This window comes from Capra hircus, chromosome 11 (assembly GCF_001704415.2).
Source record: "Capra hircus breed San Clemente chromosome 11, ASM170441v1, whole genome shotgun sequence".
NCBI lineage: Eukaryota > Metazoa > Chordata > Mammalia > Artiodactyla > Bovidae > Capra > Capra hircus.
Window position 1 is genome coordinate 70,935,235 of NC_030818.1, and position 24,205 is coordinate 70,959,439.

Below are 24,205 nucleotides of genomic sequence, written 5' to 3' on the forward strand. Positions count from 1 at the left end.
TCAGACCCAGGTCTCCCACATTGCAGGCAGGTGCTTTAACCTCTGCACCACCAGGGGACAGGCAGGCTGTTATTCCCTGCAGGGCATCATGACTTCCTAGTCACAGGCTAGTTAGGTCCCAAGTCTCATGAGCATGTGGTGACTCTAGAAGCAGCTTCTGGATGCACACTGGACAGTATGTGCCCTGGATAGCTCACCACTGACCCACAATGAAGCGAAGCCCCTGGTGGTCACAGTGCTACAACCCGGGCAATTTCAATATCAGCGCTGGAATTGCTCATTTTAAATAAATGATGTCAGGGACTTAGAAATGACTTGTTCTAATTTATACTATTGGTGACAATGGCATAGAATTAACTTTGTTCTACTTTCAAAAGCTATGAATTTTCCCCCTTTGCATGGAATTAGCAGCTTGACTTCAAGATAGCCAACTTCAATAGACAGCCAGTGCCCTTTCTGGCTCCTTATTGCCACTCTTGTGTTTACAAAACGTTACTCCTTTTCTCACTGGGAAAACCTTAAGTCATCCTCAAGGCCCATTGTATTTTTTTTTTTAAACTTATCCCAGTGATCTTATGGACAGGGCCATGAAGTAATACAAAATGATGTAAGTACTTATGAAGTTATAAAGCCCACAGGAGGTAGCATTCAATAAATTTTATGTATGCATTGAAAACCATAGGGGTGTGGAGAGTCAGACATGATTGAGCATGAACACAAGCCACAGCCCACTGACCAGAAGGAGGAAACTAGAAGCGTGCATGCATGCATTCACTTATTCATGCTACCAAACCCCAGCAACTGGCAATAAAAATTACTTACATCAGCTCTACATATCTCATCCCAAACCCCACAGATCAGCGGAAGAGGTTCATCACCTACAGGCTCCGGATGGAGTGATGTGAGGCACCCGGGCGGGCCAGGGGCTGTGGCCTGTTGATGAAGGCAGTATCTTATTTTGAAATTATCACTTGTTCATTAGCTGGGTGTATTGGTGGATTGGTTTGAGAGAGACATTCGAAAAGGGGACTACAAAAAAGGTTTTTGAAAATGACTCTGAAGGTAAAACAGTTATTTGATAAGAAAGTCTCAGTGAAAAAATTGTCTTAATGGAAGGCACTTTGGTGCAATGGGTTTTTAGGATCTTTTTCAACCCTGGGAATTTTTGATTTGCTGAAGTAGAAATACTCCGCAATAAAGATAAGTTCAACAAGCATTTATCAGGCTCCCACCATGTGCTGAGTCACTGGCGATGTAAAGATAGATGATCTGCTCTTAGAAGTACATATCAGATGCCTTCATCTCAATTAGAAATTGTAAACATGGTCTCCAGAAGGGTGAATGACCTCACCAAAAATGTGACAATTATCAAGGGTGATAATAGCGTGGCCCGGTGCTAAGTCTTTCTCCTGCCCCAACAGCCACATGTGTGATTAAAATGTCCAATCAGATATCAAGTGCAGTAATGAAATGTGTTTTTCATTTTTGTCCAGTTAGCTGTGGCCATTTTTCGAAATGACGCATTTTAGTGGGGGTACTCAGAGGGGCCAACCCAGCATTAGCCCTTGAGTACTGCCACCCAGTAGACCAGTGGCAGCATTTTGTTCCCCGGCCTACTTGGTTAGATCAAGGATGCCTGTATCTGTCCACCTGCTTATCCAAACAACTATCACCAGAGCATCTCATACCTCAAGGTCTCAAGATTTCTTGTGCTTACATCTTCAAGTGCCAACAAACAGGACCATCTCCAGGGTCAGGGGATAAAGGAGAGGTTCATGTTTCATTTGGCTTTCAGATGTTCAGATATGCTCTAATGGACTGCTTGCTTATCACTGTTGTGATAGGAACATAATCTGGACAGATTGCAAAATCTTTACAGACCATCCTTTTAGAATGATAAGATTAAAAGAGGATAGAAATCATTTCACTGTAGAGAGTATGGCTATTAAAACAAACGTCACCCTCCCTCTCCTTACACAAACATACATATGTACACACACATATATGTATAGACACATGTATACATACGTATACATATATGTATACACACATGCATATGTAATATACATATACACATACATCTTTGAGCTTTTGCTATTGGAGAGCCTACATATGAAGCTAATAATTTGTTTCTGTTACTAAAATTCTGCTAGCAAACTAACCAACAGGAAGAGGCTGTCACTAATATGGGGAAAAAGCATAAAGATGCTGTGTGTGTGTAAGACTTTTATCACCTATTCCATTCTTCTGCAACTTCATCAAGAGCCAGTTACGTACTGAAGTGTTCCGAGAGAAGATCTTTAACTTATTTGCCAGTCACTTGGCTTGATTCGAGTATGTAGAGCTAAGACAGGCATGAAGGGCAAGCTGACACTTACTTGTTCTACTAACGCTCAGCAAAAGGAGACAACCTGCCCACAAAGATTTGCATACCGTAACATCTCCAGACTTTGCTTTCTATCCTGGGAGGCATGTAGGAGGCATTCAACAATCATCTGATAGATGAGCAAACAAGGGACCAAATCAATGAACACACGAGTCACTCCCCAGGACGCACGAGAACCCACTGCACGGTTGCAGAGCTGCTCCCAGGCTGAGGTTCTGAGTCGTGTGGGCCACCGCATCGCCCCCACCCGGGGCCTTCCATGGCCTGGTGCACACAGCTATCACCCCCAGGTTGACTCATTCGGAGGAAAAGGCTCAGCCCTTAGGCAGCCCCTCTTTGAGAAGGTCTCTGCCTAGAACATTCCATGAGTCTCACTTTCATGACCCAGCAACAGTCATTTTGAAAATACCCAGAAGTAGTGAAAACGGCACGTGTGTAAGACTTTGTGCTTTCCTGCGCTGTGCGGTGTTTGAGTACACACTGACGGCCCTACTCAGAGCATGGACTTTTTGCTTCCTGCTTAAGGTAGTTCTGCTTTTCACAGAACAAATCTGCCTCCTCGAGGCTTCCCAACGGGGACAATGACATCACCTCACTCACCTGACACTGGGCCCTTTGCAGAGCATGGCCTAGCACACAGTTAATGCTCAATAAATGCTTTCTGATAATGTTATCACATTTTTGTTAAAGAATAATCAAATACAGGCATGAACTTGCAAGTATACACACAGAGCTGGATGGCCCTGAAAACCTCTCAGGTATATCTCAGATTGTGGGGATTGACATCCTAAGGCTACTCTTACTGTGATGGGTTTAGACCTCACATGAGTTTACAAATCACTGGACTTGAGCCGTGTACCTGAGGTGGGAACCGTGTCAGAGGGATCCTTGTCAGAGCACCTGATTTCCGCTCCATCTCTCACCTGAAAGGAGACACATGGAGAAATAATAAGCAATGGTTCTTCCGTGTAAGAAACTGGGTGAGAAGTGTGCCTCTACTGGGGAGATACCACTTAATACAGAAACCTGGGCATCTTTTAGGAGTTGTCCCTCTCCTTCAACACTCACACCGAGTGTCCGCAAAACCCCTTCCAGCTGCTCCCAGGCCTCCCCCTCTTCTCTATGCCCTCAGCCTAGTTTCAGGCTTCATCACTTCTTTCTAAAATATGGCTGTATTCTTCAGCACCGTTGCTGCTGGCCTGTAGGCTTCCTCCTTAGCCTTCTGAATCCATTCAGAGGACTCTTTTTCTCTCAACATAAAAATCAGTCCCTTGCCCAGATTCTCAGTGAAAGCAGGAATTTTTGTCTGTTTCGATTATTGTGTTTCCAGAGCCTATAACACTGCACAGTAGAAGCTCAGTAAATGCTTGTTGGTTAAATATGCATGTTTCTACTCTGTACGAACAGCAGCATAAAGTCCATCCTCCTTGGCATGGTCTAGGAGGTCCTCAACGTTTCAAACCGTCCAGTAGCTCTCTGTCCCCTCCATGTCTTTGCCCAACACCTGCCTCTGCCCTTTCTTTCCTCTTCCTTCTCCCTGTTTCCCTCCTCCCACCCACCTGGCTACACCTTCGTCACCCCCAAGGCTGAGGTCGTGGGAGCCCCGGAGAAGGCTTCTCAGCTCCCTCCTGTCGTGTGCTTTGCAGCTGTGTTCTCAGAATACCCATGGGAACCTCACAGGGCTTGGTACATTGTGCTGCCACTGCTGGCTGACCCCACTAGACTATCTGTATTTTTATCTCCTATACTTGGTCTTCATCCACCCACTCATTTAGTTTCTCAGCTAACAGTGATGAGATACCTGCCCTGAGCCCCTGCCCTCACAGAGCCTGCAAGCTAATGGTACACAGCTTGTATTCAGTAAGTGTATCCTGAAGGGCTGTATTGCTCCATCTTATATAAAACTCATGGCCTGGTTCAGTTCAGTTCAGTCCAGTCACTCAGTCATTTCCGACTTTTTGCGACCCCATGAACCGCAGCGCGCCAGGCCTCCCTGTCCATCACCAACTCCCGGAGTTCACTCAGACTCACATCCATCGAGTCAGTGATACCATCCAGCCATCTCATCCTCTGTTGTCCCCTTCTCCTCCTGCCCCCAATCCCTCCCAGCATCACAGTCTTTTCCAATGAGTCAACTCTTCGCATGAGGTGGCCAAAGTACTGGAGTTTCAGCTTTAGCATCATTCCTTCCAAAGAAATCCCAGGGCTGATCTCCTTCAGAATGGACTGGTTGGATCTCCTTGCAGTCCAAGGGACTCTCAAGAGTCTTCTCCAACATCACAGTTCAAAAGCATCAGTTCTTTGGCACTCAGCCCTCTTCACAGTCCAACTCTCACATCCATACACGACTACTGGAAAAACCATAGCCTTGACTAGACAGACCTTAGTCGGCAAAGTAATGTCTCTGCTTTTGAATATACTATCTATGTTGGGCATAAACTTTTCTTCCAAGGAGTAAGCGTCTGTTAATTTCATGGCTGCAGTCACCATCTGCAGTGATTTTGGAGCCCCCAAAAATAAAGTCTGACACTGTTTCCACTGTTTCCCCATCTATTTCCCATGAAGTGATGGGACCAGATGCCATGATCTTCGTTTTCTGAATGTTGAGATTTAAGCCAACCTTTTCACTCTCCTCTTTCACTTTCATCAAGAGGCTTTTTAGCTCTTCTTCACTTTCTGCCATAAGGGTGGTGTCATCTGCATATCTGAGGTTAGTGATATTTCTCCCGGCAATCTTGATTCCAGCTTGTGTTTCTTCCAGTCCAGCATTTCTCATGATGTACTCTGCATGTAAGTTAAATAAGCAGGGTGACAATATCCAGCTTTGACGTACTCCTTTTCCTAGGTAGCTACTGTTAAATGTGCATTATACTTTATAACTTAACACTTCTATGAGGTAGGATGATGACTCTCATCATTTCCCAGATTTGGAAAACCAAGGCACAGAGAGGTTGAGTACTTTGCCTGCTGACACAGAGCCAGTAATAGGAAGAGTCTGGGTTTGAACCCAGAGCCCACTTGCTCAACTCACTGAGCCACATTGCCTCTTATCTGCATCCTTATTGCTGTGATGTTAGTGAGAAAGTGTGGGATGAGTTGCTAAGTCGTCTTTCAGACTGTTATCTCTCGGGTTTTGTGATGCAGGCCCCGGCCATCAGCTTTGCCTTCACCACCCAGAGCAAACTGCACCCTCTTTTATCCAGTAGGGAGGCGGGGGTGGTGCTAGGACTGAATTCACCTCAACCCACATTGGTCCCTGGTCCTCTGAGAAGGAGGATGACAACCTTCAAGTGTTTCTTGTGTGCACAGAGGACTGTGGAGTGCCCTATCTAATCTCAACAGGAAGTATTAGAAAAAGACTCATGAGATAAGTCAAAATGAAGATGTGAGTGAGTGTGAGGCGGCCCCTAAGGGGTGGCTGACGGCTGAGGACTTCCATGTTGACTGCTTTCAGATCTCACCCCGTTTCCCTGTCTTTTCTTGACTTTCTCTTCAGATTAAGGGCTTGGATGAGTTTTAAAGGGCTTGTCAGAGATTTGAGGAGGGCCTGAAGATTTTTAGGGCTTCCCAGGTGGTGCTAGTGGTAAAGGACCTGCCCGCTGATGCGTGAGACATAAGAGACGTGGGTTTGATCCCTGGATTGGGAAGATCCCTTGGAGGAGGAAACGGCAACCCACTCCTGTATTCTTGCCTAGGAAATCCCATGGACCGAGGAGCCTCGTGGCCTATGGTCCATAGGGTCGCAAAGAGTCAGACATGACCGAGCACAATCATATACAAAGATTCTTGCCTCAAGTCAAAACAGACAGGGAGCCAGCAGCACTGAGCCCCCAGCATACCCAGTGAAGCCACGGGACGCTGGTTGCCAAGATCATTTTAAAGATGGAGTATGAGGGCAGCCCTGCTTCAAGCACCTAGGGGACACCCACACATGTGTTCCTCCACCCTCTCCAGCCTGCCCCTGGGGGTCCAGCACACAAAGAACCCCTCAGAAGCTTCTCAAACTCATCAAGTGGCTGCCCCTGGTTCATTTGCATGTTTGTCAATCACAGAACACCTCTCCGTACCTCAGTCTTCACCTGGGGCTTTAGCATCCTGGGCAGATAGTTGCTGTTCCTATAGGTGAACAGATAGGGATTCTCCTGCAGACAAAGATAACGTATTATAACCACGATCCAGGAATCCATGTCCTTGAATCATCAGGTCTTATCATCCAGCAATGCCTTCGGCCAATCTGAAGCATTCATACCATCCTTTAAATGATGAGAAAACCATGCTCTGGCTTTTCTTCTCTGTACTGCCCACTAGTTCCCTGCAGGAGTTCATTCACACTTTGAAATTCCCCATTTGCCACAGTCAGCATCTCTCGCTCTCTACCTGAGGTTCATGCCACCAGGCGCAGTAGGTATATCTCCATGAAAAGAGAACTTAAAGTTTCCTGAGAGCCAAGGCCAAGAGAAAAATAGGATAAATTGGATAGTGACAAAAAACTTACCAATTCATCAAGAAAGACAAAATTTTGACCAGCATTATGTGATAAAAGGAATTCTACTCATTAACATTGTCATTTTTAAAAAATAATTTATTCATCAACATTAATTCTACACCTGCTATACATTAGGCACATATTTAAGACACCCATCTTGGCATTTGGGGCCAGGTGAGCTGTGGCTTTGTTCCTATGCCCTGCATAGGTATGGAAGGGGCCTGAGTTCTATTAAAATAGTTCTCCTGGCCCACAGGTATAAACCTTAGGTGTGCCCAGGCCCAGAAGAACAGACCCATGACTCTAATGGGGCTAATGTCTCATCCAGGTGAGACCCACTTTCACAGCAAAGCCTACTTCTTTGTGACCCCACCATTCTTCCCAACTCAGTAGGAGATTCCCCCTACCCCCACCTCCGCCCCCTCCAGTCCTTGCCTACCTGGGAGGGACATTTCAGAGGCCTCTCTTTTGCACTAAACGGTTCATCTTTCTGTCCTGCTGGCTGCAACTGGAATAGAAGGTAATGTTTAGAACAGCAAAGTCTTACACAGGTGGCAACATCCTAGGGCACCACTGAGGGATGCTCATTCGCCCTGTGTTTCTCAGACTGTGGCCCTGGGAGGGCAGCATCAGCTGGGAACGCATTAGAAATGCCACTTCCCAGCCCCCAGCCCTGGGGTGGGACCCAGCTCTCTGTGTTTTATCAAGTCCTCCAGGGATTCCAATGCCTGCTCAAGCTGAACTCCACTGCAGGAGAGGAAACACCAATGCCCAGCCCACTGCTCCTATTACAGGGAAACTGAACACCAGAGAGAACTGAACACCATCTAGTCAAAGCTGTGGTTTTTCCAATAGTCATGTATGGATGTGAGAGCTGAGCCATAACGAAGGCAGAGCACCAAAGAATTGATGATTTCAAACTGTGATGCTAGAGAAGACTCTTGAGTCCCTTTGGCAGCAAGGAGATCAAACCAGTAAATTCTAAAAGAAATCAGGCCTGAATACTCATCGGAAGGACTGATGCTGAAGCTCCAATACTTTGGCCACCTGGTGTGAAGAGCCAACTTATCAGAAAAGACCCTGATGCTGGGAAAGAATGAGGGAAAGAGGAGAAGGGGGGCGGACAGAGGATGAGATGATTGGATGGCATCATCAACTCAATGGACATGAGTCCAAGCAAACTCAGGGAGATGGTAAAGGACAGGGAAGCCTGGCGTGCTGCAGTCCATGGGGTCGCAGAGTCGGACATGACTGAGCGACTGAGTTCCACTGCAGGAGAAGAACCACCGATTCCAGCCCACTGTTATGACAGGGAAACTGAACACCAGAGAGACTGAACTGACACGAGGACCTGGGTGTCCAGATCCAATCGAATCACTCTCATGCAGTTGCTGGCTTCCTGACCTTCCAGCAGCCAGTTATTTATTCTGCTTGACTTCCTGTCCCCCATCCTTGCTGCCCTGCTGCTGCCTGGCTCCCTGATTACATTTCCCTCTGAGAGGAGAATAGGAATGGGAAGGAAAGGCAAATACATGGTGTAAACCAGCAGGAATGAATGAAACACTTGGTCACCTGGCAAGCCCCGTGTTTCTACCTGGGACACAGAGGCGCAGGGGCATGGGGCATAGCACGGCCCCATGCTAACAACCAGAGAGTGTGCCTGCATTTCAGGAAGAGTGATAGTGGTATCAGCGCTGATAGAGGCAGCTACTTAAACGATAACTGAAGCCGATCTAACATAGCAAAAAGTGACGTAGCAAAAAGTGTGTGGTGTATCCACAGGGAGGGCAGTGGAGGATCCATTCCAGGAAATTCACTGGAGGGAAGATGAGAAAATGAAGGCAGCTGAAGAATTCAACGGAGGAGGAATTTTAAGCTCCTTCTGTTACTTTAAAACATTCACTGTACATTTGTAAGGGACTTCCCAGGTGGCACGAGTGGTAAAGACCTGCCAATGAAGGTAGATGTAAAAGACACGGGTTCGATCCCTGGGTCGGCAAGATCCCCGAGTCGGCAAGATTTTCCGGAAGAGGGTACGGCTACCCACTCCAGTATTCTTGCCTGGAGAATCCCATGGACAGAGAACCTGGCAGGCTACAGTTCAAAGGGTCGCAAAGAGTCAGAGACGACTGAAGCAACTTAGAATGCACACACACACACACACACACACACATTTGTAAACACTTAAGAGGAAAATGCAGTGGCTTTGAGAGATCGTAGATTTTCTCTTGCCCGCACTTCTACTGTTTGGAAACCTCATGTTTGCTGCCATCACTGCTGCCCCCAGGGGCTGGGCTCCTAGGGCACCCCATCCTGCTACTCCCTTCCCCTGCCAAGCACCCCGATAAGGGACACAAGAGACAGCAGACAATGGGATGGACCCCCCTGTCTGGCTCAGTCATGGGGCTCTGCCATCTTGCAAGAGCCTTTTAGACTCCTCAGCAGTATCTTATCCCAGCATCTGTGCCCAGTGAACAGGAAAGAACTTTACCCTTCTTGGGATCGGCTTGTCACCCAAACGGACCAGGTCAGATAAAAGGGTGTAATTAACCTTTTGGCAAAGGAGTGGCAACCTTTCGCTCTGGGGCTAGAGGAAGAACAGGGCTCCTCAGCTCCTTTCAGTTTTATTCTGATGGTGGACACTTCTAAGTATGGGAGTCCCACCCATAAGGTTCACGACTGCTCTGAAAGGACGTGTTCAGTGGACCTGGCTTGGTGGCCTGAAGTCGAACTGGCCTGATTTCTCCAATCTTTCAAGAATTTAATCAATGATAGAATCTGGAAAGAAACACTGAGAAAACCACATCATGATTATTTTAGTCAAATGGATATCACAGAGCCTAATTTTTTTAAGGACTCCAAAGGAAGAGTCATAGGTTTTCTCAATAAACCCATTTGCATGAATAATCTTATCCTAAATGTCTCTTTATCCATCACCTACATCCTTCCTGCTGCCATTAATTCCCTTTACACCTGCTCTGACCCTCCACCCTCAGGATGGAAAATGACTTGGTCCATCAAAAGGCCACGTGCGCGTCCCTCTGTCCACCACCCCACGCTGCACACACACGCACACCCTCCAGGGACACTGATGCTGGGCTTTGCTCGTGGCCTCCTTTTACTTTCACTGCTTGCATCTCCTGTGCGTTGGCTTCCCAGCCCCCGAGATGAACTGGAGTGTGGGAGGGGCAGGGGAGTGACCTTAGACATGCTCTCGAGATTCCCGCTCCACTGGGAGCCATTCCCCAGCCTTCTTGCTCTGCCCTGAGATTCTAACACTAGCACAGGGCTAGGCATAAGGTGGGGGTCCGTGGCCACTGGATCTGGCAACAGCCCCCACAGGTGGGTCTCGTCAATACTACTGTTGTATAAGAATTATCAGAATTTACCGGGGAGGCAGGAAGGGCCTGGGAATGAATTACATCCCAAACACAAATCCTCCTCTGCTGTGTGTCGGGAGCTCAACTTCCATCTGAGTGGTTCATTCGACTGGGATGGTGCTAGGTGTATGGGGTTTTCCTTTACCAACTCTCAGAGCTCACACCCATCCCGAGCTCAGCCAGGGGAGCAGACACTGTGTGGTTGGCTCAGCCAGCTCCACTGTTGTGTCCTGGGGCGAGGCCAAGGAAAGAAGCGATGGAATCCGGGCCCCTGCGGTCATAGCAGTTCTGCTGGTGCCTCTCTGCTCCCCAAGCAAGAGGGTGGCCCTCCCTCGGGCCTCTGTGGGTCTGCAAATCTGGGCATGATGGACATAACTGGCTTTGACAACTCTGTGGTCTCGGTGGGGTCCAACATAGCAGAGACGCACAGAGGTGAAGGAAGGGAGGCTTGTGGTCTCCCCATGTCCCTGGGAGGACCCAAGGGGGAACGCTCCTGTATTTGCCAAGGCCTTCTGAGGCTGGCCAGGAGAGAAAAGGGGGCCCAGAAAGACCATGTGATACACCTCAAGAAACAACCAATAGCACAGCTGGACCCGAACCTAGGTTTTCTGGCTCATTACGCGGTGCCCTTTCCCGAAACCTGTTACTGCCCTGATTTCTCATAAATTACCCGGGGCCTGCAGGAGCTGTCTGTGTGTTCTGGCAGCTGTGCTTGCTCTGGGAGTGAGATGGTGGGATAGCCTGTCATTTCACCCAAGAGGAAGAAGGGCACAGACCTTCCTGGGGACACACTTCTCTCCTAGTGACTCAGCTCCAGGAAGTGTGAAGCCTCTCGCTAGGAAATGGTTGCTGTTTGGGGTGGGCAGGTAACTGCCCACCTAGGAAAGCCATCTCCACCTCAAAGCCCCTGGGACACCAACGAGGTCCCAGTCCCTGGTCTTGAATGCAAGACCTTCTGTTCCCCTCTGGGCTCCTGGGGAGGAGAGAGGTTTGGCTGAGCTTAAAGCATCAGCTCTCCTCCCACAGAGAGAGGGTGGGGGAGGGCAGCCTGTGTAGGACCAGTCACTTTCCTTGGCCCTTCACAGGAGATCAGCAGTAACGTGGTTTTCCGGGGGAATATCTTGCCCAGGGGTCAGGCCCACTAAAAAGGGTCCTCATCCAAAGAAATCAAATGCCTCTTCTGAAGGCTGGTGTGACTCCATGGACCCAGGCTGCCTGGGCCAGCCCTGCCCTCCCTGTCTCATCGGCTACCACACACCCAACTGCAGCTGCTCATGGGCTCAGCTCTGCACCCCAGTCGAGGAGATGGAGAGAAAAATTTTTCTAATTCAAGGAAGAAGAAAACCAAGTTTCTGTCTTGGGAATTCTAAAAATAAGACAGCTTGGATGGGGAAAAAAGTAAATGGCAAAATCAGGCCTCTGTCTGGTGTCCTGGAGAGGCTCAGAGTCTTGACAGAACATTCCATCCACTGACGAATCCCAGACAGCCCTGGGGGAAACTTCAGAGTCTGGGGAAAGCCTGTCCCAGTCAGAGGAGGAAGGGTCACTGTGGTGAGTACTCGCTGTGGGCCGGGAGGGAGGGAGCCACACACTCACCACGTGTCAGCTCAGGGGTTTTGTAGAAAGGGAGCGGAGACCCTAGGTTCACACGCCCGTGAGAGCTTTGAGCCCACTCACCCCAGGCACCACCCTGGGCCCTGGGAACCGCATGACAGCCCTCAAGTGTGAAGTGAGAGGAACCCGGACCTACTGCTACGTGAGCCTGATCCCTAGTGCCTGACTCCCAGTGAAGTCTCCCAGACAGACTCCAGGGAGGTGTCCCTGCCTCCAGGAAGAGCAGAACTGAGGCTTTCCAGGGAGCCCTGCTCACTGTCAGGGCTACAGCCCAGCTTCTGGGAAGAGGAGGGGAAACTCCCAGGGGTCCCAGCTGGGCCATACTAGGTGTGGGAGGGACCCCTGGTGGACCAGAATCACCATCATCCTGGAGTCCTCGTGGTTCCTGCAGCCCCTCCAGCAGCAGGCGGGCAGGTCGGGCGCAGCGGCAGAGTCCTGCCCCTCCTTCCACAGAACAAACCCCAGGTTATCAGTGCAGCCCCGGAACACCCAGCCACTCACCATGCTGTTCCAGAGAGTCAAGCCAAGAGCAGTGGGATCCTGGAATGGCTGCTCCCCCTGAAAGAGAACCAAATGAAGAGCCCTGTGTGCCCCCAAGGGATGGGATAGCCCTGCCACACACTCTCGAAGCTCCCCTGGCAGAGATGGGGGGCCCTGATGTGCCTCGATCCTTCATGCTTCCCCATTAAGAATGGTGGGAACGTAGAGGACAGCTGTCTGGGGTCAGGGCTGGGATGTGAGGGCCTGGAGGGGCGGGTTACACGCCTGGCTGCTACTTGTCATCGTGGGCTTGTACACACTGAACTAAAGACCAGAAGGAGCAGGTGGCACGGAAGTGATTCAGGTGTGGTCTGAGTAGGAGGGGGATGAGAACTAATATTCCTCCTCCTCTTCTTTCTAAATCACTATTTAAACATCACAGAAGTCCCGGAGGGACACAGTGACTCCAAGAAACAGAAACCAAGAGCCTGGAGGGAAAACTGCCCCAGATACACAGTGCTAAAGCCCCAGAGGCGTCAGAGACCTTGCTGAGCTGAGCGTGCCTGGACCCACCACAGCGCTTGTGGTTGTAGGCCTCCTGGGGTGAGAGGCATTGGTTCAGTGACCTGGATGAGGAAGCAACTCGAATCACCCTCCCTTGTAAGGATGGGTGTGGAGGAGCCTGCAGAGAGAGTGTGGCGTGGTGCCTGGAAATTCCACCCTGAATAGTCACCATGGCTGAGAGATATGGAGGGCTTCCACACACCAGGCTCTGTTCTAAGATCCTCACACCTATTTACTCACCCCTGACAACCACCCTTACTCCTTGGAAGAAAAGTTATGACCAACCTAGATAGCATATTCAAAAGCAGAGACATTACTTTGCCGACTAAGGTCTGTCTAGTCAAGGCTATGGTTTTTCCTGTGGTCATGTATGGATGTGAGAGTTGGACTGTGAAGAAGGCTGAGCGCCGAAGAATTGATGCTTTTGAAGTGTGGTGTTGGATAAGACTCTTGAGAGTCCCTTGGACTGCAAGGAGATCCAACCAGTCCATTCTGAAGGAGATCAGCCCTGGGATTTCTTTGGAAGGAATGATGCTAAAGCTGAAACTCCAGTATTTGGCCACCTCATGTGAAGAGTTGACTCATTTTTGGAAAAGACTGTGATGCTAGAAGGGATTGGGGGCAGGAGGAGAAGGGGACAACAGAGGATGAGATGGCTGGATGGTATCACTGACTCGATGGACGTGAGTCTGAGTGAACTCCGGGAGTTGGTGATGGACAGGGAGGCCTGGCGTGCTGCGATTCATGGGGTCACAAAGAGTCGGACACGACTGAGCGGCTGAACTGAACTGAACTGACAACCACCCTACTAAAAATGGCCCTAACATCCCAGGTGAGGAACCAAAGCACAGAGAGTTCAGACAACTTGCCCACAGTCACACAGCCAGCCCATTCCAGAGCTGGAAGCTGTCCGTGTGAAGTCCATGCTCTTTACCTCCGGGCTGCTCTGCTTCTCAGAACCCACCTCACAGGGTTAGCCAGCCCCACGGGGAAACGGGCCCCAGAGTATAAGACAGAACTGCAGCATTTCCCCTGAGACTGCACGTCTTGGGCTGGGTCTCCTGTGGAGGAGAGGACGGGGGCAGGAGAGGGTGTGGGCCGGGCCTCACTCACTGAGGGTGGCGGCAGGGCTCTCTCGTAGAAGAAAGGCTGGAAGACGACCACGAAGGACTCCTGCTCGTTGTACTTGCTGGAGGCCAGGAGACGTTCCCAAGTTTCCTGAAGAAACGAGCACCGTCAAGGCTCAGCCTGCCCCATCCTCCTGTCCTCCCAGCAAGTCCCTCACCCCTGCACCGGTCAGAATGACCCACCCGTGCTGGTCTGATTTGTGCGCTGCTTGCAAGCTCCTCTCATCTCATATTTTGGGGCCTTATGATTGACTAAATTGGGTTTTCATTCTCCTCTGAAGTGCTAGCGTCAGCTAATAGCAGAGTTAGACCTGAAATATATTCTCTGAGAGCTCAAGAAGTATACAGCTGCCCACCACATAGCGAGGGCCCCCACGCTCTCTTCAAGGGCTGAGTTCTGTAGAGGGATATGCTATGACCCCGTCAGAAGCTGTCCCTTCCTGACTGAGTCAAGTGCCATATAGCTTCACAGGTATAAATTTCTTCTTAGATTAAAAGTCATCATGGTAACATGTATCAGTGGGAGCTGTCTTCTGTGCTGTTTGCTGGTGGGGATGAAGGCTTCTGCTGAGCCATCCACACTGTCATGGGGTCTCTGCTATAAGCTGGATACATGTCTTCAGGGGCTATTGTTCCTGGCTATAGTCTGGGGCACAAGCCTAATCTGGGCAAACTAGCTCAGCAGCCACGGTATAAGCGGCAATGACCAAACGATCTCGGAGTGATCTCCAAAGTTCTTCAGCATGTTTAACCGTAGGTACCACCACCACCCTTGCACTTCCATCTACTCTCCCCCCAGCAACCAGTACATCCCCACTTTACATCCAGGAAAATCACAGCACCACCCGGAAGTGCCCCCAGAGGAGTTGCTGCCTTGGGTTCCTGACTCTCAGTCCCGACTTCAGCAGGTGGGGCCCCACCTCAGCAAGCTGGCACCCTCATTGTTCCTACACCTCTGTTTTCACGGCCACCCTCCCCTGTGAGCCAGCAGCCAGTGTCCCAGAGTGGGCTCACCTGGTAAGCCCACTGGGTCACAACACTGCTCAGCCGCGAGGTCTCCCCTGAGCACCTGCAGGGCTGGGCCGTGGGGCTGCAGGTTAAAACAAGCCAGAAGTGAGTGTGGATGCGGTGCTGGGACCATCCAGGCAGCCCCTTGGGGAAAGATGGGGATGCAGGGACCTGGGTGCTGCTTAGGGAGCAGGGAAGGGACGAGTTGGGGGTCTCAGAGGGTCCAGGAGAAAGAAGGAAGTAAGGAAAGAAGAAAGGGAGGATGGGAGGGACACACTGGGGAGAAAAAGGATACATTATGGAGACACCTCCTGATGCACTGCCTCCCTCCCTCCCCCAGAGGCCCACCTTCTCTCCTTCTTTCCCCTACTCTGAGACCCTCTCTCTTCTTCCTCTTCAAATGCCCCTTTCCTCTCCTTTCCATCACCACCACCTCCAACCATCCCTATCCTGACTTTATCCACATGAACTTTTCTGGGTTCAGTTCAGTTCAGTCGCTCAGTCATGTCCGACTCTTTGCGACCCCATGGACTGCAGCACTATCCATCACCAAGGACATCACGAAGGATATCTATTCTGGATACAAGGCCAGAAATCTCAAGATTTAGGTTCATAAAGTTTAAATTCTCTGAAACATTTCAGAAATATATGGGAATCAAGTTGTGTGAAAATAAAATCCACTTAGGCTAAACTGTCTCTCCAGTGTCCTGAAGTAACACGTCTTGGCTTCTGGACGTTTTACCCAAGCTGTTTTGTAAACTCTCAAGTCATTCTGGTGGGAGTAGGGCACCTGGCGCCACGTCAACCAGAGTGACTATTTCATTCCTTAATCCAGGCCGCTCCTGCAGCCCAACTCTGCCCCCACCGGCTGTGTGATCACACACACACGTCCCCTCACCTCTCTCTAACTCCATCCCTTGGGTCAGTTAATGCACGTTAAATGCCTCACACAATGCCTGACACGTGGTACCAGGCCGCAAATGCTGGTCCCCTTTTTACCTAAGCAGAGTCTTCTGATGCCAGTGTGAGCCCCTCAGGGCCTCAGAGAGATCGACCAGGTTCACAAATGCTTTGGGGACCTAGAGGGATGCAAGGGAAAAGATGAACATTTGCAGAGTCAGGGTCACGGCTGCATGGCCTTTCTGGAACCCTTGGTTTGAACCTAGTTTGGGGTCCAGTTGAGCACGATGGGCCTCCTTGTTAAACAGGTAGGCCCTTTGGGAGATGGTTAGGGTTGGTTCAAAGCTTTTGGCCCTGCCGCTGTGCCATCATCCCCCATGGTGGGCAGGGTACCTCTCCACCACAGTACGGGCAGGGCAGCAAGACCTGGTGATAATAGGACTGTAGACTCTCTTCTTCTCCCAGAGCTCCCCTGGGGTTTCCAGGATATGCAGTGCCCTCACTGGTCACTTAGTGGAGTTTGAGGGTTCTCAAGGCCCCTTCAGGCCATCACCACCCTAGACTCAGTCAGAGCCAGTCCTCAGGAAATAGCAGGTCACCAAGAACCCAGGGAAGAACTGGCCTATATCCTTCCTCCTCTCCAGAGGTCCCTCAGGAATATCCTTTGCAAGAGTAAAGAGTTCTATATCTGACCCATTTTTCATCAAAAGGCCAAGAAGCCTGGCTCCTCCAATGCCTTCCCTTTCTCTGGAGTCTTGGACTCCCTCCTGGGAGTCCGTTTCCCCATCGCAGTGGAGGCCATTTAAAGGAAACCAGAGCCCCGCCAACCCACAGAAGGATAGCTTCTCTTGGCTGCTGCAGGCGCCTGTGACGGAGTTCTGGGCGCCTGGGCCCACAGAGCTGAGGGAGCCTCACCTCCTGTTGCAGGTAGTCCAGTGTCCTGGTCAGCTGGTCCAGGCTGCTTGTCACATGACTTTGCTGTGGAAGGAGAAATGTGCTAAACGTGGGTGGGACGAGATGTCCAGGCTCACACCGGCCTGTCTCTTGCTTTCACCAGCCACCCCCACCTACCTCGATGGGCCTGATAGCGACAAAGGCCCTTCTAGATCCCAGTCTCCCACAGACAGGTGTAGAGTTCCCAGAGCTCCCTAGGTTGGTTTTTTTTTTTTTTTTTTTTCTGGTCCATTCTCTGACTTCCCTGACCCATCACCCACCACCAGGAAAAAAGTTTCATGTCAGGAAAGAGCAAGCCCAAGATCAAGGCAATTAGAAAGCTGACATTTGGGACAGGAGGCCAGACTTACTCCCAAAGGCTGATGGAATCACTTTGACCTGAAGAAAATCAGGTCCAGAGCGGGGACATAATTATGCTTGGATTTAAGGACTCAGAAGGTCCTCCAAACTTTTCCATTACACTCTTCGCAGACCTCCCCCTGCCACATCCACCCCAAGAAAGGGACTCCTGTCACTGACTATTTAAAGACACCTCCTATCCACCCAATTCCTCTTGTGTAATGAAAATAAGCAAATAAGAGCACTTCAAAAAAACAGCCCTGGTTTATGTTTTCGGTGTGAAAACATAACAAAAGTAAACTTTTCAACAAGACAATCTTCTCAGCTGCCTGCATACCTGATGTCCCCTGAGGCAACATGGCTCAGAGGACGACAAAGCATGCCTTGCAGGCACTGACTCTGGAGACAGCTGTCAATCACTGAGGCTGGGACTGCTTGGAGGGCAGTCTCCCCCATCCTGTGTCTCTGCTTCAGTGCAAGGCTATCCGCTGGCTATAGCCAGTCCTGCCCATGCTGCTGCCACAGCCAGCAATAAAGCCTTCTGTCTCAGTTTTTTCTCTCCCTGAGCGTGACATTCAGCATCACACTTTCCCTTCTAAAGAGGCCTGGGAAGTCTGTCGAGAAAGGGCTTCAATTCCCCTCTGGACCATACTCAGGGCATCCCTCTTCCCTCGGGGAGTCCCTGCATGGTTCTCCTTGGACTGCAAACTCTGCTTTAGAAAATTCTTGGTCAAGGTGCCTATTCACTGCTGCAGAGTGAGCTGGGGCCCACCTAGGCTTTCCAAGTGCTGAATGGTTGCCTGTGGGGCACCAACTGGGGCACCATGTCTTTAGTGGAAGACATGATACTCCTATAAAATGTCCCTTGCCTATGATGTCACATATGATAAACTCCTCCATAAGTTGAAATCAGGAAAAAAGTTTACTTCTTCAAATGCATGCATACTAAGTCATTTCAGTTGTGTCCAACTCCTTGCAATCCTAGGGACTGTAGCCCATTAGGCTCCTCTGTCTATGGGATTCTCCAGCAAGAATACTGGAGTGGATTGCCATGTTCTTCTCCAGGGGATCTTCCTGACCCAGGGATTGAACCCCACATCTCTTACGTCTCCTGCATTGGCAGGAGGGTTCTTTACCACTAGCGCCACTTGGGAAGCTTGTTTCTTCAAATGAACTTGCATATTTCCATTGATATCTTTTGCCCCTAGAATCAGAAGAATGCTCCATTATCAAACGTGTGCCTGCAACCAGACAACTTTTTCTAACAAAGTATTTCCCTGGGATTCATTCCGAGAAGTAAGATTATTCAGCCAAACGGCACAAACACTTTTTGATTTCTTGAGTCATACTGCCAGTGTGTGCCCTCCAAAATGTTGACATCTATTTCTAAAGGCATCTGAAAGAATAAGCGAGTGTATTTTTGAAACCGAGCGTTGTTATCCATTAGATACATTAAACTGTAACTTGCTTATTAAATAATGAACTGTAATCTGCTTTCACTGATCAAGCTCCCTTTCATTGTTTTTACAATAACTTGTATGTCCTCCAAGCATGACATAGCTTAAACAATGAGATGTTTGCCCAAGTTGTTTTTCAGGAATTTGGAGTCAGCTGTTCACTGGCTTGAGCTCCAAATGAATAAAAATGGTTGAGACCTCCAAATGGGCATGTGTTGAGGATTCCATTGGTGACCTTTTGATACCAGAAGACCCTGAATTCCACCTTCAGAACAGGCTGGCACAGCCCTTTTCTGAACACGTGTCCCGTGAAGAAGCAGGTATTAACAGCTTGGTTGCACCTGGGCAGAACTACAATTCCCTCACTTTTTCCTTCTCTCCCCATCTTTCTCCCACACTCCCCATGTCTCAGATCGCCCTGTCTCTCTCTCCCATAAATGTCCCGAGGTAGATGTGAGGATTGTTCTCCCACCTTCTCGCTTGGCTGCCTGGTGAGTAAATCCTTTCTCTCTGCAAACCTTGGTGTCCCACGGCCCACTGTGCATGGGGCAAACAAACTGGATTCAGGGACGAATTCTTGCAGTATCAGTCTTCATCTTTTTCCTTTCTCCTCTCTCTTATTCTGATTTTTTTCCTTACTCCCCACATTTAGACTTTAACTGGAGAGCAGTAAGTAAGAGTCCAGACCCTTAAACCATCCCTGCATCACTGCTATGAGCCAGGTTACCAGCTGCCTCTGACGCACCTGCCTCTGAATAGCTGGACCCACCAGAGCAGGCCTGAGGCAGCACTGTCACCATCTAATGAATAGCTCTTCATCATCTTCCTCCTAGAACTCTGGTCTTAAGAAACCCCTAAAGAGCAAGTGTGGACCCAGGCCCTTGTCTATTCCCCATGAAAGGAGCCCCAAGGCCTCTTATAGGAGGAAAATTCCAGGTCCTAAGTAGGACAGGAACTTATGTGTTCAATTTCTCCTTAACAGTGAAATACCTTTATTTCATATGAACTATTTCAGGGAACCTGATGTATGTATGTTGCCAGTAAAGGTAGAACTGCTTTGAGGTCAGGTGGAAGCCTGGAGCCCACAGTCTCAGAGTACCTGCTGCAACTCCTGAGACTGCAGAACAACCCCTCATGGAGAGGCTGTGCCTATGATGTCCACTGGGGATGCAAACTGCTGTGTAAGAACTTCTCAGATGGTGGTTCTGGGTTAGCTGTGACCAGAGGCACCACCAGGAAGACTAGGATGTGAGGGGTGGGTCTGTGCTGCAGAAGCAAGACTGGAGGAATGAAGGCAGGAAGCAGCCAACCCAGGCCAAGGATGCTGAGAGCCAGACCTATGAGCCACGAGGTCCTATGGGGGCAATGGCAGTGGAGGTGAGATTTATTCTAGGCTCAAAACCCTTGGTGGTCTTTGTGCAAAACAAAAATCAAGAGAGAAGAAAATATGCAACGAAGTGGGAATTTAAGCGAATGCTAGTAAAGATTGCTACATTGAGCTCACTTTACAGAGATTAAGTCGCTGGTATGTAGCCCTTTAGAAATCAGAGGTGAGGCGTGATTACTTTTGTCATATGTTTACAGCCAATTAAAGGTGTGAGGCTCTAAGTGTGAACAAACTTAATCCATATGTCTCAACATGACTAGATCTTGAGGGAATTTCACATAGTGACAAAAAAGAATCATTAGGTTGGTAACAGTGTCGGGAAGCTTGTAGAGAATGGGTGCACTCAGACATTGGTGAGAATATGTGATATTGTGATTTATAATACAGAGTATATATTTGGTCTTTGTCCCTTTTTATGGCACAGAGTTTATAAACCATTGGAATTTCCTAAGTGATGAGAGCATAAAAGTGTGTTTTGCTATGCTAATGAGGTGACTTTTGGACTACCCCTAAGGACAGAGGCTGGTTGCCAGGAGAATCAACCCTGTGGCTAGAGAGTTGGAACTTAAGTTTCCTCCCCCACCCCACCATCTACCTGGGGCTGAAAGCTGAATCAACTGCCATTGGTCAATGATTTAGTCAGTCATCATATTATATAATGAAGCCTCCATAAAAGCCCAAAAGGATAGGTTCAGAGAGCTTCCCAGGTGGTGACCACCTGGGTGTGCTGGGAGAATGGCCCAGCTAGAGAGGGCATGGAGGGTCCTGGCTCTTTCCCCATAACTTGCCCAGTGTATCTCTTCCGTCTGGCTGATCCTGAGTTATGTCCTTTTATAATAAACCAATAACCCAATAAGTAAAATGTTTCCCTGGGTTCTGTGAGCTACTCAAGAAAACTAACTGAACTCAAGGAGGGGCTTGTTGGAATCTCCAATCTATAGCCAGTTGGGCAGAAGCTCAGATGACAACCTGGGCTTGGGACTGGCATCTGAAATGTGGGGTGGGGGGCGGTCCTGGAGGACTGGGCCCTTAGCCTGCGGGATCTGATACTATCTCTAGGTAGATCATGTCAGAATTGAGTTGAATTGTAGGACATCCCGCTGGTATCTGAGAACTGCTTAGTGGTATGGAAAAGCCCCTTTACATGCTGGCATTGGTCCTAAGATATTAGACTATAAATGGGTTTGGCTCCTTTGGAGGGCAATTAGGTAGTCCTTCAAGATTTAAAGTGTATGTATCTGATAACCAGCAATTCTATGTTTAAGAATCTACTCAAGGCACTTCTCTTCAAACTGCCTTGATCATGACCCATGGTGTGAGGTATATTTCACATCACAACCCAGTACATACATATCTATATGTAAATGAAACAAAAATAATCACAAACCAATAAACTCTACATGCAATAAACTCTAGTATTTTATAGTTGATTCTATTCTATTTTTTATAGTTTTTTGTTATAATCTTTTAAACTGATTTTTGACCCATTAATATACTTCAATCTACAATTTGAAATATAATTACACTATAATTGAATACAATGAAATATAATCACTGTATTTAGAAAAACACTATGTTCAAGTAAATGAACAAGATTGTTTACAATAGTGAAAAACTAGAAACACCTAAATGGTCACCAATATAGAAATAGCAAAATAAAATCTGGTAAACATACACTATGGGATATTATTTAGCAATTAAAGGAATAAATTTAATCTATAAGCATCATCATGACTAGATCTCAAAAATATTTAGTGAAAAAAATTATTCAATAGTAGATACAATATAACACTATTTATGGTGAACCTCTCTCATATCCACACCCATAAAGGAATACTAGGAATTACAGATGTGCAAAATACTTGGGAGAAAAAAGTGAGAGGATCAGAGGTGTTGGCTAAAGAATATTTTTGCATTAACTGTAATGCTTCATTTTTAAAAGGAGAAAGCATTTGAGCACTGCTTGTGTAGTTAGAAATTTTAAAAAGTAAATAATACATAAATGGACACATGCACACAAGAATATTTTGTGTACGTATTTAAGAATCAATGTAATGTATTGAAGGAATAAATACATGAAAGAATGCAAGAATTCACGCAGCAATGCTTGAACCCAAGATAAAATGTGTGGGAGAAATCAAGAATGAGTGGAAGTGTTAATGAATACATTCAAATATTAAAAAAGTCAGATGCTAGCATGAACAACTCATCATAAATGCCATAATATGTGCCTGCATGTAAGAGGACAGAGTGAGGTTATGCATGAATAGATAACTGATGGATGGATGAATGGATGCATGAGTGGATATACAGAGGAATATAGTAATGCCTAACTGCTTATTTGAGCATTCAGTGCACGAATGTGTAAAGTACATGAGTACATGCTGGTTTGTGTGATGGCCTAAGTGGAGGGTGCCAAGAATAAACAGATAATGTAAATTTCACTTGCCATGGGAGAAGACAGAAGTGAAGTAGAACAAGATTCAAGATCTACATGCCCAACATCACTAAAGGAAGTGGAGTTTTGATGGTAGGCTGGGAATCATGGAGCATTTGGAGGAAGGCAAGAGTATGTGTTTGGGAGAGGGACACAGAAAATAAGAGGACAGCACCCAAGAAACTTCACCCTTGCTTGTGCCATGGCCTGGTGGAGGCCCTGGAAGGTGGCTGAAAGGACAGCGGGCAGGCACTCGAACTGTTGTAAGTGGTGGGGCCATCCTGGAGGCAAGCAGGCTCCTGAAGAATCAAATGTGTGCCGTTGATGTCACCATAGCCTAAGCCACCCTTTCACCTTCAACTGATCCTAACCTAGACACTCTTCAATAAAGACATAAGTCACAGTCAGTCACCTACATAAAATATTTTAAAAGTCACATATTTCATATCCCATTCCTGGGAATGCCAAAGAGCCTTGACAATATAGTCAACCTATATGAACAACTTGACAACTTTCCTTTAAAACTGGAGTTCACAGTAAACTAGTTAAGAAGCAATACCAAAAGTACAGATCCCGCTTTAACTCCTGATGTCAGCATTTAAATAAAATTGGAGCTACAACAGGTAAAATGATCTTTTATCAGAAAGTGAATTTTCCTCAGTTGCAGAATGATCACTGGCTCAGTTTATCTATATCATGGTTTCCTCTTGCTGATAGGATGGTAAGTTAAGAATCCCCCATAGCTCTCTATATCATGGTTTCCTCTTCCTGATAGGATGGTAAGTTAAGAATTCCCCCATAGCTCAGTGGTAAAGAATCCTCTTGCAATGCAGGAGATGTGGTTTTGATCACTGGATTGGAAAGATTCCCTGGAGGAGGGCATGGCAACCACTCCAGTATTCTTGCCTGGAGAATCCCCATGGACAGAGGAGCTTGGTGGCCACAGTCCATGGGGTTGCAAAGAGTCGGACACAAACTGAGTGACTAAGCGTGCATATATGCATGTCCCTCAGCATGGTTCCTCGGCCCTCAGATATCTGTCTGTATACCTGCCTGCCCTAACTTGGAAATAAGTGCCATCAGGCCCAGCCTGCCAGGTGCAGATCAGTCAGGCTTAGTTCATTCACTCGGAACCCACCCCAGCATCTGCAATCCCTCTGCCTCCCGCCTGCGGTTTACCTGTTGGGTGGAGGAGCACAGATGACACTGGCTAGCATTACTGAAGAACACATTGATGAGTTTCCAATCATTTTGAAAGTCAAGTTGCTGTAAAAAAGAAATAAAGGATGATACCATGAAAAAGAGATGGCGGGAATCCTGGTGCCAAAAGAGCTTCTCTCTTTGCCTGTCTTTTGATTTCATACGAGCCCCTCCCCAAACCATATGTATGGATTTTTTCAAAAGGAGACATCTAGGGTAGTCATTTAAAGTTGTAGAACTTTAGCATCCGCCAGATCAGAATCCCCCAGATCAGTGGCTCAGATGGTAAAGAATCTGCCAGCAATGCGGGAGACTCGGGCTCAATCCCTGCTCTAGAAGGCAATATGGAAAAATCCATCAAAACTTTTTTAAGAGGCTTACCATTAGATCCACAATCCACTTCCAAAAATGAGTCTTAAGGAAATGGATATGTGAAAGACTTAGCTACAACAATGAAGCCTTGTCATAAAAGTTGGAAACAATATA

General features: G+C 48.0%; 1 protein-coding gene across 3 annotated transcripts in view; it reads right to left on the reverse strand.

Annotated features, from left to right (window-relative positions):
- Positions 1-24,205, reverse strand: part of PLB1 (phospholipase B1) — a 132,641-nt gene that overhangs the window by 67,784 nt on the left and 40,652 nt on the right. For all 3 annotated transcript variants that reach the window (XM_013967846.2, XM_005686861.3, XM_013967845.2), the window contains exons 10-18: positions 23,699-23,785; positions 16,861-16,923; positions 16,045-16,124; positions 15,052-15,127; positions 14,024-14,128; positions 12,368-12,424; positions 7,312-7,380; positions 6,454-6,528; positions 3,246-3,309 (exon numbers count right to left, since the gene is read on the reverse strand). In XM_013967846.2, coding sequence (XP_013823300.2) covers positions 3,246-3,309; positions 6,454-6,528; positions 7,312-7,380; positions 12,368-12,424; positions 14,024-14,128; positions 15,052-15,127; positions 16,045-16,124; positions 16,861-16,923; positions 23,699-23,785 — 676 coding nt within the window. The remainder of the gene's footprint in view (positions 1-3,245; positions 3,310-6,453; positions 6,529-7,311; positions 7,381-12,367; positions 12,425-14,023; positions 14,129-15,051; positions 15,128-16,044; positions 16,125-16,860; positions 16,924-23,698; positions 23,786-24,205) is intronic.